This window comes from Condylostylus longicornis, unplaced genomic scaffold (genome assembly GCF_029603195.1).
Source record: "Condylostylus longicornis isolate FDR11 unplaced genomic scaffold, ASM2960319v2 ptg000064l, whole genome shotgun sequence".
NCBI classification, from domain to species: domain Eukaryota; kingdom Metazoa; phylum Arthropoda; class Insecta; order Diptera; family Dolichopodidae; genus Condylostylus; species Condylostylus longicornis.
In genome coordinates, this window is record NW_026578032.1 from 1,102,913 (window position 1) to 1,117,547 (window position 14,635).

General features: G+C 22.6%; 1 protein-coding gene across 1 annotated transcript in view; it reads left to right on the top strand.

The window, feature by feature from the left end:
* The window catches only part of LOC129612220 (diacylglycerol kinase 1), a 204,505-nt gene that overhangs the window by 185,318 nt on the left and 4,552 nt on the right, over positions 1 to 14,635 (top strand). The window contains exons 18-19 of the mRNA XM_055525747.1: positions 2,303 to 2,531; positions 4,929 to 5,110. Coding sequence (XP_055381722.1) covers positions 2,303 to 2,531; positions 4,929 to 5,110 — 411 coding nt within the window. The remainder of the gene's footprint in view (positions 1 to 2,302; positions 2,532 to 4,928; positions 5,111 to 14,635) is intronic.

Here is a 14,635-nt window from a genome sequence, read left to right on the forward strand (position 1 = left end):
AAATTGAAATATGATTAATGTACTTAGTATTTATACGAGTATGCATTTAACTTATGTGGGGTATGCAGCATGTAAAATTACAAAGTATTTTACATAATTTACAGTAAAATATTATTTGAAAGTCAAAAAAATGTTAACATTTTGTGCATATTACACATATACTAGCACATTTTACATATTCAAATAAAATGTTAAAATTTCATATATTATGAAAGTTTTCTTAAAAAATTTTATTCTTATGCAGAAAATTACAAAATTTTGTGCTCCACATATGGAGAAATTCACAAATTTTCCAAACTAATTTACTATAATTGTATATAAGAAGTTGAAATAAATTAATTTTTAATGATAAGTTTTTAAGTATACAAAGTTTATTTGTATTACAAAATATAAAAAGTTTTGCATATATGAAAAATTATTAAAACAATTAAAAATATAAAAAAGAATAAAAATAAATAAAATACAAGAAAATTTTAATAAAAGAAGTTTTTAGTTTTTAATTTCTCTTTTTAGAGTAAATTACGCGATTTTCATATTTTTTTTTTTTTTTTTGTTTACAAAGAAATTGTAAGATTAAACTTTTCATTTTCACATATAAGTAAAATAAAAGTTATTTGTGTTGATAGAAAATTTTATTTCAAATAAATTTTAATATTAAATGAATATATAAATTGCATATACATACCTAATTATTTTCAACAAAATTATATAGAATCAAGTTTTAGGATTTAGGATCTAGATGTAGCACTTATATGTTGTAATAATATTATAATGTTTAAGGAGCTTATTTATATAGAGCAAATATTATGAAAAAACTGAGAGCAAATGAATATTAATTACAAAAGTTTAAAGTTTTTATCATATTTTTAATTATATTTTATTGTTTCTTAATGAAATATTTAATAAAATTTTTTTATTTATTATATAAGTATTTATAATTTAAATATTAATATGGAGCACATGATATTGCTTAAATAATAAAGGGTGTTCATGTCGATTTAAGAATGAAAATCTTAGTATATAATTAACGTAATATATGTGTACATAATAAAAACTATTTGGAAATGATAAAATATTTTTTAATAGACTATACAGAATTGAACATAATCCTTCAATTACAATTTAACAAGATCAATTCATTTACAAAATAGATTCAAGATTAAATTCGGAATTTTTTACAATGTTCTTTTATAAATTTTATAATTCGTATTTTCATTGAAAATTTTAACAAATGTAGATATTAATTTACTTTATACAAAATCTATATTTCATTTCTGAAATATTACAATTCTTCATTATTGAGCTACTTTTTTGGGGCATTTCGGTCAGAATATTATTTAATTAAGTTTTCAGTGTCTTTTTCCAAATATGCAATTGATACCGGACGAATCTATGTATATAAATAAGATATTTTGGAGAGTCTTTAGAGATGAAAAAATTAATGATCACTGAATGCTTTCTTAATTTAGAATCATTCTTGAGGCTTCAGTCCCTAATGAAATAAAAAACCAAATTTCGATTCGATTTATTATATTAACAATTGCTATGAATCACGTCGGAAGTCCTAATAATAAAATAATGACAAATATCACATTCCAAATTTTATACAATTTTGTTTTGTAATTTAATTTAATTGTCCTTTTTATTGTATAATCAAATATTCTTTAATTGCATTTGTATGCACATTGGATTTTTATTATTATTGAACTAAATGTGCAACAAAAAGCCTACACATTTTGTTTATATTATATATGTATATATATATATATATATATAAAGCAAGCTATATAATCCAATTTTCAATTTTTATTGGACCATATTGGAATCATGATTTTTTTAAATTAAACTTTTATTACCGCACATTTCCAATTTTTAATAGTCCTCAATTAAAAATAATTGGAAAAATCTTATATAGATAATTTGCAATTGAGAAATCTATGCGGTACACACTTTGTTTTTATACACAATTTTCATTCTTGTTCTTTTTTTTTCTATTTGGCATACATATGTGATATTGAATTTGAAAACAACAAAAAATCTAACAACTACATTTTACAACACCACAAAATTGCGTATTTTATTGTCCTCTTTTTTTTAAATATTTCAATATACAATAAACAAGAATTAGAGAGGGCTGAGACTACGTTCTCCTTATAAACATTATTTTAATTTTTTATTTTATTTTTTTGTTCTTTATTTTCAATTCTAATAAATACTTATTATGTAGATATATTTTTGTTTTTATTTATATTAATATTCAATAAATATTCATTTATATATTTGTATATCATATTTTGTGTAGTGTGATGGTGTATCCTTGGATTTAGCAAATGGACCACAACTTCAAGGAATTGCATTACTTAATATTCCATATACACATGGTGGATCAAATTTATGGGGTGAACATTTATCACAAAAACGTATACGTAAAAGTGGTGGACCATTTTTAAAAGGAAAAAAATTAAAATCATCTGATAAAGAGCTATCAGCAACAAGCTTTAATTCAGTTGATTTATCTGTAGCTATTCAGGGTAAGTGTACATAATAATAATAAAAATTTTAGTATATTTATCCTTATCTATGTAATATGAAAAGATGGTATATATATATATATATAAAATGCATGAGGGCCAACACAATATAATACAATATAATATGTAATTTGTGGGAGTAAGAACATAAAAAACGAGAAAAATTCTATTTCATATAATAACTTAGTAATAAAATTGCATTTGTATTCTACAAAGCTCACATTAATAATGATTTCCATTTTAAATCCATTTTTATTATTAAACATTAAATATATATATAGATCTATATATATAGAACATTATAATGATTACATTGCATATACGGTTATATATATACGGTTATATGAATTGTTTTTTAAACCACAGGGGTTTTTTTTTTGGAAATAAAGCTTTGTTCTATTTCAAAAATTTTAACATGTTTACTGCGTTCTATAATAGAATTTTAATACATACATATATTTTCATATAATGTATGTATATATATATACATGCTTTAAGATGCATTTTGTATTGTTAAAGTTGAAAGCTTGCACTTTATTGTTAAAAGAAAATTGGTTTTTTCCCTTATTAAATCAACAATATTTAATTTTTGAGGCAGGCCTTAAGCAACAAAATTCTATACGTAAAATTTTCTTATATTTATTCAGTATTTTTTTTATTTATTCTTTGCTTTTGTTCTAAAATTTTCAAAATTTCACTTTCTAGGACCGTAAATATCTACAAAAATATTTACAATATTTCATTTAAAATATTGAGAGTTTTTAGTGAAATTTTGTTTACATGTTAGGCTGTATGTAAAGGGCATTCTAAAAACAAAACTTTTTTATAAATTTAAAATTCTACTATTACTCTTATTACTCTTATAATTTATTTTTGAAAATTTTGAAATTTTTAAGAGTAAATTATTAATTCTTTTGTCATTATAAATAGCAATTACATATGAAAATCAAAACTCAAGAAAAAATTCTGTACCATTTCCGAAAGAAACTCATAAGCCAAGAAAAAATATAATTAAATTTCATATATTTTTTATTATTTTTCAATCTACATTGTACCCACATAAAATAAATAGAACAATATACATTTTCAATGTAATTCCTAAAATTTATGTATATGTATGTAATACATAAATTTTAGGAATTTTGCAAATTTATGAAAATGAATAAAATAGTTGAATGCATAAAATAATTTTAAATTTTTTATTTTGGATTTACTATTTTAAATAAAATATATTTACGCCTTTGTATTGGGTGTCTCGTTTCTAAGTGCACTGTTGTATACCATTGTATATTCCCTCATGAGTTGGCAAAACTTTTGTGTGAAGATGATGTTCACAGCTTCCAAAGGTACTGTTATCAAATTTACATTATTTTATTACTTTTTGCGTATTGCGTATAACAGTTTTAAAAATACTATCTTCATATTTTAGAAAATGCTATATAAACGGGCTGCAATATCAAAATTTTTGGCACAAATAAATATTTTTACTATTATTTCAAATTTATTTATATAATTTTAGGTTTTCTTAAAAAATTTATTAAATTTTTCTTACACCTTAATAATATTAAAGTTTTTGACAAATTTAACACGAAGTATATGAATATTTAAAATTGCCAACTAAATAGTAAAATTTTGTCTGGTTTTTCTTATGCATCTCATGGGACTATTATTCACTATTCCAGACGCCATAGAGAAGACGTAATTAGTTTTACACTTTTACCTATAAAAAGAAAAATAATTACAATTTATAGGAGAAAATCAAAATATTTTCAATAATTTTGCCGATTGTACCCTAAAGTTATGCAATCTTGAATTTTTATTGTAGGAATTTTTTACAAACAAAAACTCTTTTGTGTTTTTATATTCAAATCTATTGTAGGCCAAGTAATTAATAACAAAATTTTTTCGCGATTTAATGCCATCTTCTTGCATAGTGATAAATTTCAATATTGCTGTATCGAACAGTGTTGTTTTACCCTATTTTCAATCACCAATCTTTCCTTCCTATGTATTATCCGCGTGTTTTAAAATTTATATAAGTAAGTACATAGCAGTATGTATATGAAAATTAAAAAAAAAAGCAAAAAACTTCTACCAAATTTTTTTTCATATAAAAAAAATTTTTATATTTTTTTCGTACGCGTGTACTTCTATTTTTATTAAAGTATTGTATATGAATTTTTGAGTGGAAACACAATTGAATTCTATTGAAGAATTTTCATTTTTTTACTTGTATGTGTATACGTACCATCATTCAATTAAAAATTCAATAATTTTCAATTTTTTTTCTTCTTATTTTGAAATTTCAACTTTTCTTTAATTAACAAAAAAATATTTTTTTCTTTTTCATTTTTTAATTTAAAACAAAATTCATTATATATATATATATATATATAGATATTGGAGATCGTTTAATTGAAGTCATTGGTTTAGAAAATTGTTTACATATGGGACAAGTACGTACTGGATTACGTGCATCTGGTCGTAGATTAGCACAATGCAGTGAAGTGATATTTAAAACGAAAAAAACATTTCCTATGCAAATTGATGGTGAACCATGGATGCAAGCACCATGTACTGTAAGTATATTTATTTTTTTTATTGGAATTAATAGAAATTTTATTAATTTATTAATTTTAATTCATTAAAATTAATTTCAGGTTTGTTATTAAATTATTAGTTACTTTGATTTTGTTTTTCCGAAACGTGCCGTGTTTGTTTCTTTATCAATTCTTCCTCTCACTAAAATTAAGAAAAAATATTGTTATTCTGATTTAGGTGTAGAGCACGTGTAGCTTTTCATTCAGCTATAAAAGTAGGTTTTTTTTTCAATAAAATATTTTAAAGTATGTTATCTATTGAGATTACAACACCCCAATCCACGTACAATAAAATATTTGAATATTATTATATATAAATTATTATTGAAATAAAAATCGCGATATTAAAAACTATGGAAGATAAATTAAACATTTTTTTTTCAAAAATTAATTTTTTTTTTATGATAATTTTTTATAATAATATACGAACTGTGCTTAGGGGTAAAATTTTATGAATTTCTATAAAGCAAAGAACTTATAAAAAAAAGGTTATAAAATTTTTTTTAAAAGTGTTTTAAGGCGATTTGGGATCTTTGTGTCTGGCAATAAACTATTTTTTACGATGTTATAGCCAAAAGGCTTCAGAACAGAACAAAAGCGACGTAAAGTGCACGGGGTAGTTAACTTTACTATTACATTTCAAGTTCAATAATATTTTATAAAAAGTATAAAAAAATAAAGTTGGGTCAAACCAATGGTTTGTATTGTAACACTTTTCCCTTCAACAAGTGAAAATTCTGCTTTTAAATACAGTCTATGTATAACTATCACACTATTAAAATTATTTTCATTCATATACAAAACTATTTCTGGGATTGCATATATTTAGGATGATGCATACATGCAGTCTTTGAAATAAAGCAAAATTAATATAAAGAGGGATTAACATAATGCTCGATTTTAAGAGTCAATTGTGTGAGTTAAGAAAAATAATTATATTTTTTAATGTCATGGAATTTACCGTTAGCTTTTTGTGTTTATATAAATTTGAAAAAGCTTGCGGTTTCGGAAATATAAGGTGTCAAAAATTCAAATTTTACAAATTTCAAGAGGCGATAACTTGAGAGGGGGTGGGAAAAAAAAATTTTCTTCTAACGAAATGAACTCTTTGTTAATGTCTAAAAGCCTAAAATTTTAAGCTTCTACAGGCTGGGATCTAGAAGAAAAACGAAATCAAAAATTTGGAAAAAAAAGACTTTAGATAACGGTAAATTTGAACGGCCATTTTGTTTTTCTAAAGTTTAACTATAACATACCGCGCTAGGGGAAGCAAGTCGCTGCGTTTCTGCGTTTGCAAAATTTCAAAAATGCTTATGGTTTCATTGCAGCAAATAGTTAAAAAAGGCCATTTTTAGGGTTTTGGGGGGATATAACTTCTAGAGGGGGGGGGGGGGGGGGGGGGGGAAATAGCTAAAAATTTTGTTCTACGGAAATAAGTTTCTAGTAAACATCTATGTACACACAAAATTTCAGCTTTCTATCTTCAAAGGTGTAGAAGTTTTGTAAACAGACACACGGACAGACGGACGGACGGACGGACAGAGTGAAACTAATAAGCACTTCTTTTTTGAAAAATTTTTTGGAAAAGTGCTAAAAAGTATATTAACGTTTAATATAACAATTTATTAATGTTAAATTTAACAACATTGTGTGTTAATATGAAAAAAACCCTTTTTGATAATATGAAAACTCTTTCCATTTAATTTATTACTTTAATTTTTTTTTTATAATCTCAAAAGAATAGTAGAATTTTTTGAATATATCTATATGACAGAAATATGACAGAAAATTATAAAAATTATTTAAAAAAGTATTTTAACTATTGTTAGTAGTTTACTCCTTTTTTTTTTATTAACAATGATTAGTGATCCAAAATTTACAACTTCTTTTTTATGATGTACTTTCTCGACATTATATTATTACAGATGCTTGCAATGTAAAGAGATGACAAAAATCGTATGTATTCAATTATCATACAAGATCTTTTTCGAACAATGTAATATCCAAAATGAAATTTAAAGTAATATGAAATTGGTTGCTTGAAGAAAAAAATGACTCAATTGAGACCTTTTTTACTCCAAACAGCCCTTAATGTTCGAAATTTAAATTAATTTTTTTGCCAGAAATATATTTGTAAAACATTTCATGCTGCTTTTCATAATATAGGGTGGTCCTTTTTAAAAATGTCATATTATTTCTGCAAATGACCATCATTTGCAAATTTGACACTGACATTACATGACTATATTCATTTGACTTTTGAATTTAATCACATACTTGCAAAAAATCATTTGATATTTGAAAATTCGAATGTGATTTGACATCGTAACGAAAGAAAATTATTGATATACGTTATAAATAAATTTATGAACTTTTTAATCATTTCATCCCTCACAAATGTAAATTTTTCATTTATTTTCTTTATTTCATCTAAGATTTTCATCCACAAAGATTTTTGACTTCTCTTCCTTTAATGAAATTTGTCTTTGAAACAGAGGTGCTCGTTGTGCGGTCCAAAAAACATCACGTAAATTAACTTTTTTATATTTCTATAAAGAAAGAATTAACACTTACACAGTTTCATTTGCATCAAACTCGCTATATTCACTTAAATTTTCTATCCTCTTCAACTTCACTCATTTTCGCAATTATTTTTTTAAAACTGCATAAATGGTTGCATAAAAACAATTATAGGTTCAATTTTGATATATTTGACATTTATAAAAGGGCTGCGAATATAATTTACAGGGTAACGGTTTTAAAATCTAATTTGCAGGGTAGAGGTTTTAAAATGATGACAGATGTCACATAATCATTATGTGACATTTTTAAAAGAGGCCTGTTTAGGGTGTATATGTGAACAAATTTCGACAGAACATACACGATAAATGAAAATGAAACTTATACTCGTATATCGAAAATTCAAATTTTTAATAAAAAATTAAAGAACTATTATACAAAACTTAACTTTAGGTATTTGTGTAATAACAAATTTTTTTCTTTAAAATAAACGAACACAACTTTTCATTCTTAACACCATAAAACCTAAAAATTTTCTAATTAAATTTTAATTAATTTTGCAAATAAAATTTATCAGTAAAAATACACAGTGTGCAAAATATTTTGCTCTTCCTTTTTATGTGGTTAAATCCTTTAATTTTATTTACAATAAAAAATATAACAAATTTGTTTAGTTTAACCATTAAAATGAAATCACAATATTTTAAGTTTCAATTTTTTTTTTTCACGCTTATTTTTAAATAAAAAAAAAATCTTTAAATCATAAAATTTTTATAGTGTATACTTAGTTTAATTTTTTTTTATATACTAGCAAAGTAAAGTCCCCAATATATAAGTAAACAACGATGCTTTCAATTGTTTGTCTCTTTAATTTCTCTATTGTTTTTTTTTTGTTATTTGTGGTTCTTTTCCATTTTAAAGATTGTAAATTGTGAGTACAGTTTTTTTATATGACAATTTTTGATTTTTTCTTTTATATACAGAGTGTATCTGTTCTATTCATATAATATGAAAGTTTAAATAATATTAAAATTTTTTTTGAAAATGTTCCATTCATTTTGAATTTATGATTTTTTATACTTTGTAAATCTGTTTCTAACATTGAAGTCAAAATTTGCTAAATTCGATTTAAGGAAATATTTTAAGAGAAAATAAAAATAATTATGAATAATTTTAATTTGTATAAGTAATAAAATACACAAAAACTTAGGTAAGCTAAAAAGCTTCTACTTTGAATAATATTTATGTATAATGTATTTATACGTTCGTTAAAATTAATGATATAGAAATTTTAAAGAATTCAAAGTTTCAAACCTAAAAAAAATTACATAATCAAAAAAATTGTGTGGAAGTTTTGACAGATATATTTAATTTGAAACGAAATTAATGAAAATTAATCATATTTTTGACAGCTACAATATTTGTCATTTACAATTACTCCAAATATAATTATTATAATATATAAGTTCTCTTAACGAGACAAAAATGATGTTTTAATAAATAATAAGCCTCGAGACTAGTTTTGAAATAACTTGATTAAAGAATAACCGAGTAATTTTTTGATAATGCCAAAAGTATATGCTAAAATAATTACCAGTTGTCAAAAAATTAAACAATAATTTTTGGTGACAAAAAATTTATTATTTTTCACTAACATAACTGAATTGAAATTTAATAAATTCTCGTAAAGTGACCCTTAGAATATTCATAATTTAACAAGATTGAGACCATTTTAAAATAATAAATTGGTACACTCTGTATCCATTAAATATTCTTTTATATAAAATAAAAGAATTTTTAGAGTAAATTTCTATTAAAACCAATTCAAAAGAATTATAAAAATAAATATCTAACCAAAAGAAGTAACAATAAAAAACAAAAAAAAAAAAAATCAGAAAAAAATCAGAAAACTGACATGACAGTAATAAAAGAAAATAACAAAATGAAAATGTCCCTTGCATCTCTCTCTCTCTCTCTCTCTATCTCTCTATCTATTTCAAAAAGAGTCCCTCTTCTATATTTTCTACATCTAACAGTAATAAACAGTAAACAAAAAGACACCAATAGAAAATGGATAGTAGCAATATTTTCTCATTTTAAAGTTATAAAAAAAAAAAGAAAAATATTTCACGAACTTTTTCATTTTATACAAAAAAAAAAAAAAAGAAAATACAAAATCATACACATACACACCCACAAAACATAAATTTATTTATTTTACAAAATAAGTTCTCTTGGCACTTCTTCATTTAGAATATATCTAGAAGGATAACAGGAAGATTTTCAGTTAAGGACTTTCTTATGAGCTTTTTAAAAAAAACAAAAAAAAATCCTTTTAGAGAACACAAAAAACAAAAAAACGAAGAGAAAACAATGTATAAAGTACCAAAGTACCATAATTTTATAAGTATACAAATATATGAGCTACATATACATGAATTACATACATACATACATAAATATAAGCGTATTTTGTACTTATTTATAAAATTATACTGTACATACATGCACTTATATTATAAATATACATACTACATACGAGTAAGTAAAGTGATTCATATTTTGCGTGACAAATCCTTGGAAAACGTTTTTCCTTTCGAAACATTTCCTGAATTTTGATTAAATATGAACAGTATAACATATATTTTATATGTATGTATAACATATTATATTATATAATATTCTATTGAAGAATATTTATAAGCAACATATAACAAATTGTAAGAGGAAAAAAGGAGACTTAACAAAGAAATTGAGATAAAAAGAAAGAGTGAGAGTGAGTTCAAGTACATATTATATACGGTATATAATATACCGTTTCTTATAACATGTTCTTTAAAAAAATTAAAACGGCAAGAAATAAAAAAAAAAATAGAAAATATGTCAAAACAGGATAGAGAAAAGAAAAATCATCTTCATTCACGCCTCACAAAAGATGTCACAGTCATAATGGTTTAAGGTGCATTACACATAAATTTCTTTAACATTTTTTTTTTTTTGTGTTTTGCTTCCTTTTCAGTTTCCATATTATTCTTTTCACTTAAATTCCAAGTTTGAAGCAAAAAAAAAAATTGTAATTTAATTTAATAAAATAATTACATGAATGTATGCAATTGCCATTTATAATATCAAAATACGATAAAAAAAAATTTACGATTAAATTTTACAAAAAAAAAAAAGGTTCTTCTGAAAATGCAGTTCTAACTTTAGTATTAGATTGCAGCGTGTATGTTTAATGAAAACTACTTAAACTGTACAAAGCAATTCTTTTAAAAATGTAGAATTACTGTAGCAGATTTTTTTTTTCAAAACTACAACTGCAAATAAAGACATTTTAGAAATTTGAAGCAACAACGTATTTATTCAACTCTCTCACTACAATATAGGTTAATTATCAAACAAGATCTCAAAATATTCAAATTTATAATTTTTAAGAAATTTTTTTCCGAAAATTCATTTTTCGAACCCTGATGCGTTTGTGAATTCTCATAATGACAACGTCAATTTAGTACTACAACTGCATTTTCAAAATTAGCTTAGCTTAAAATCTCAGCGAAAAAAATTTTTGACTGTACTACAAAAGAGACGATAAATTTCTGCAGTTTGTCAATCAGTGCAAGAACGTTTGTTTGTAAATAATTTTCTGCGTTTTCAGAAGAATTTAAAATTTTAATTTATTTGAAATTATTTTTTAAATTATAAATGACAAAATATAATACATTTATTGTATGTATATGGTATAGTTTTTAATGAATTTCGTAAGAAACAAACGCTTTCTTACTCTTTTTGAAAATTTTTTATGGTATAATAATTTTTTATTTTAAAATAATTCCGAATAATGAGATTGAAATTTTCATTATTCTTTAAAATTCATAAAAGTATAGGGTTCTGTTTTATGCATAAGTGTCCTTGCAAATACTTGCGTATTACTTAAAGAAAAAAATTTTTCTCCAAAATTATCAAATATGTATAGACATTTTTCAAAGAAATTATTAATATTTCTGAAAATTATCATAAATTTTTTTTTGGAATTTTAAGAAGAGAAAAACTTCCACATTTTTCTGAATAGAATTATATTGAAAATTTATTTTAAGGAAAATCAATTCTGTATGCATATCTTAAAATATTATGAAGAAAAAGGAAGACTATACAAAATATTCTTAACAAAATTTCAATCGAATTGAGGCACATTGTCGCCAAATTAGCATAGAATTGAATAATAGCATTAATTTCAATAATTACCAATAGTGCTTTCTGCTGAATCTTTACTAATATAATTTCTTATTAGTACTATGAATTGTTTTTTTTTTAAATATGTGAAAATTTTAAATTAATTGGAAATTTTAACTTGAATTCATGCAATACTAAATTGTCATTTTTAAACTGATGATGCCCAAATATACAAAAACTCGAAATAATAAGACTTGTTTTACGAATACAAGAGAAACCATTTTAAAATTCTTATGTTTAATGATTCAATCGGCTTCAATCACACTTTTATTTTGAATTCTATGTAAATGATAAAAATTTAGAGCATTCCCAATATTTATTATTTATTTTCTTTAAATATAAATCCTTACGGTATCTCATTTAATTGTCTAAGTTTTAAATTTCGACCAAAAAATCTTGTACTGTATACAATAACCAGCACACTCGTACTTCCAATTCAAAATATAATAATCACGACAAAAAATATTGACAAAAAATTATTTTAAAATTTCAAAAATTCGAAACCCAAAAAAAAAAAAAAATTTCCAAATTCATTAAAAGCCTTATAGCTGATACGAATAACTTATAAAATTTATCTATACACACATACATAAATTTTTGTTTAAATTTATTAAAGCATCAGAAAAAGCAAAAATAAGAAAAGAAAAAACAACAAGATAACCCTTGAAATGAAAGACCGACAATTGTTGAAGTACAAAATAGAAAATCATAAGAAAAAGAAAAATAAAATGAGAAAAAAAAAACCAAGTCCTCTTAAACTTTTGAACGAGGCACTCAATTTTAAATATGTGTTTATTATACACATATATATATACTAAATGTATGTATGTAAATAAAAATATTCACTTGAAATTTATATAATATAAACGTGTTGTCTTTTAAGTATACTTCATTTTCAAACACGAAAACTATATCTATATATTATGTGCAGCCATCTGTTAAATATAACATTTTATGTAAACCTTTTATACGAGTATATATAATACTCAAATATGTATATATATATGTAAAAGTAGATATAGTGTTTAAGAGCTCTATATATAAGTGTTATACAATAAATATTTTGCTCTTATAATAACATTTCTTGTCTTATAACAACACTTTGTCGTTTAACAACAAAATTTCTACATACATACATACATACCGTATATATTATAAAATAAATTTTTTATTTTAATTTTAACACATCTTTTTACACTTACACTCAACTTTCACTTAATTCAAATAATATTTTCAGTTCCTTGTTATACATATATCTGTTATACATCATGAGATACTAAAATTATATGAAAATTTCTCATTGTAACTCTCTAATTTTAAATAATATTCATATATACACATGCACACATATATACTCTCTATAAATATGAAATTAAAATGTCAATTGTTTTAAAGACTTAAAGACCCAATTCGCTGGGGAACATACAGCTATACTGGTATACATATACATTTGTTTTTTTTTTTTTTGGAAAATAAAATATTCGACAAATAATGTTAAAAAGGAAATTTCAAAAAAAAAAAATATATATAAAGTTAAAATAAAAAGGACAAATCGAGAACAATTAAAATTAACCTCAAAATATAATCTTAATGGTTCTACTCTTGATCTTAATTAGAATTAAATAGAATTCAATGTATAGTTTTATATTTTTTTGTGTATATCAATATTCATAAACTGTTATACGTTAAGTATTTAGTATGTATGAATGTACTATAATTATAAAAATTTTCTACGGAATTCTTCTTTGAATTTAAAAAAAAAGAGGAAAGCAAAAAAAAAAAAAAAATTTACTATGGTGAAAAAATTTTTCTTTTATACCGCATTTTCATTTGTATTTTATTATATACAAGAATATTACAAGTTTGGTTTTTTCTCAAATTAAAATATTCGCTATAATTAAAGAACACAAAAAAAAAAATAAAATTATTTGCCAGTATTGCCAATATTTGTGTCAATATATTAAATATTTTGAATACAATTTTTTAATTTACAAATTTTAGGAAATTTTTTTAATTTTACAAAAGTATAATATAAATATATCGCTATATCTGAGCGAATTCAATATAATTGAGAATTCGCTCAGATATAGCGAAAATTTTTTGTAATTCCGTTTCATACAAATATTAAAACACTATATAAATGTTAATTAGCAATTATTTAATTATACGAAAAATAATATTCGAATAGTTGTGGCAATACTATTTAAAATAATGTCCTTCAAAAAAAGGATCTTATTATACATTATGAAGAAATATGTATATAGAAATAATATCATATAAAAATTATTTTCTTCTTTCTTTAATCTGATCTTATTCACTTAAAATAATAATTTGTTAATTTTTGTATAACATAATAACTTGAATTTCAAGGCTAGGCTATAATTTGTAAGGTTTTTGGTATGTTTTTAAAAATTACTGAAATAAAAGAAGCAACAATTTGAATTAAACTTTATATTTATATATGTATAGAGTAAGCGAGAATTAAACCAAAAAAAAAAGTAAAGATTTCTTGAGTTAATTTCCAAATTTTTCATTTTAAAATTAATTACAGAAGAAAGTCTGAATTTCGAATAGGGTGTAGTATATGAACACTTAATAACATTTAAAATTTATAAATTTCGTTTTCATATATACAAGATTTTAATTAAAGAAATCATGACATAGATTTATTAATATGATTATTATAATAATTAAGAATAACCACATAGGGTATCGGTTCATATATAAATACAAAAATATATGAGTTAAATAATT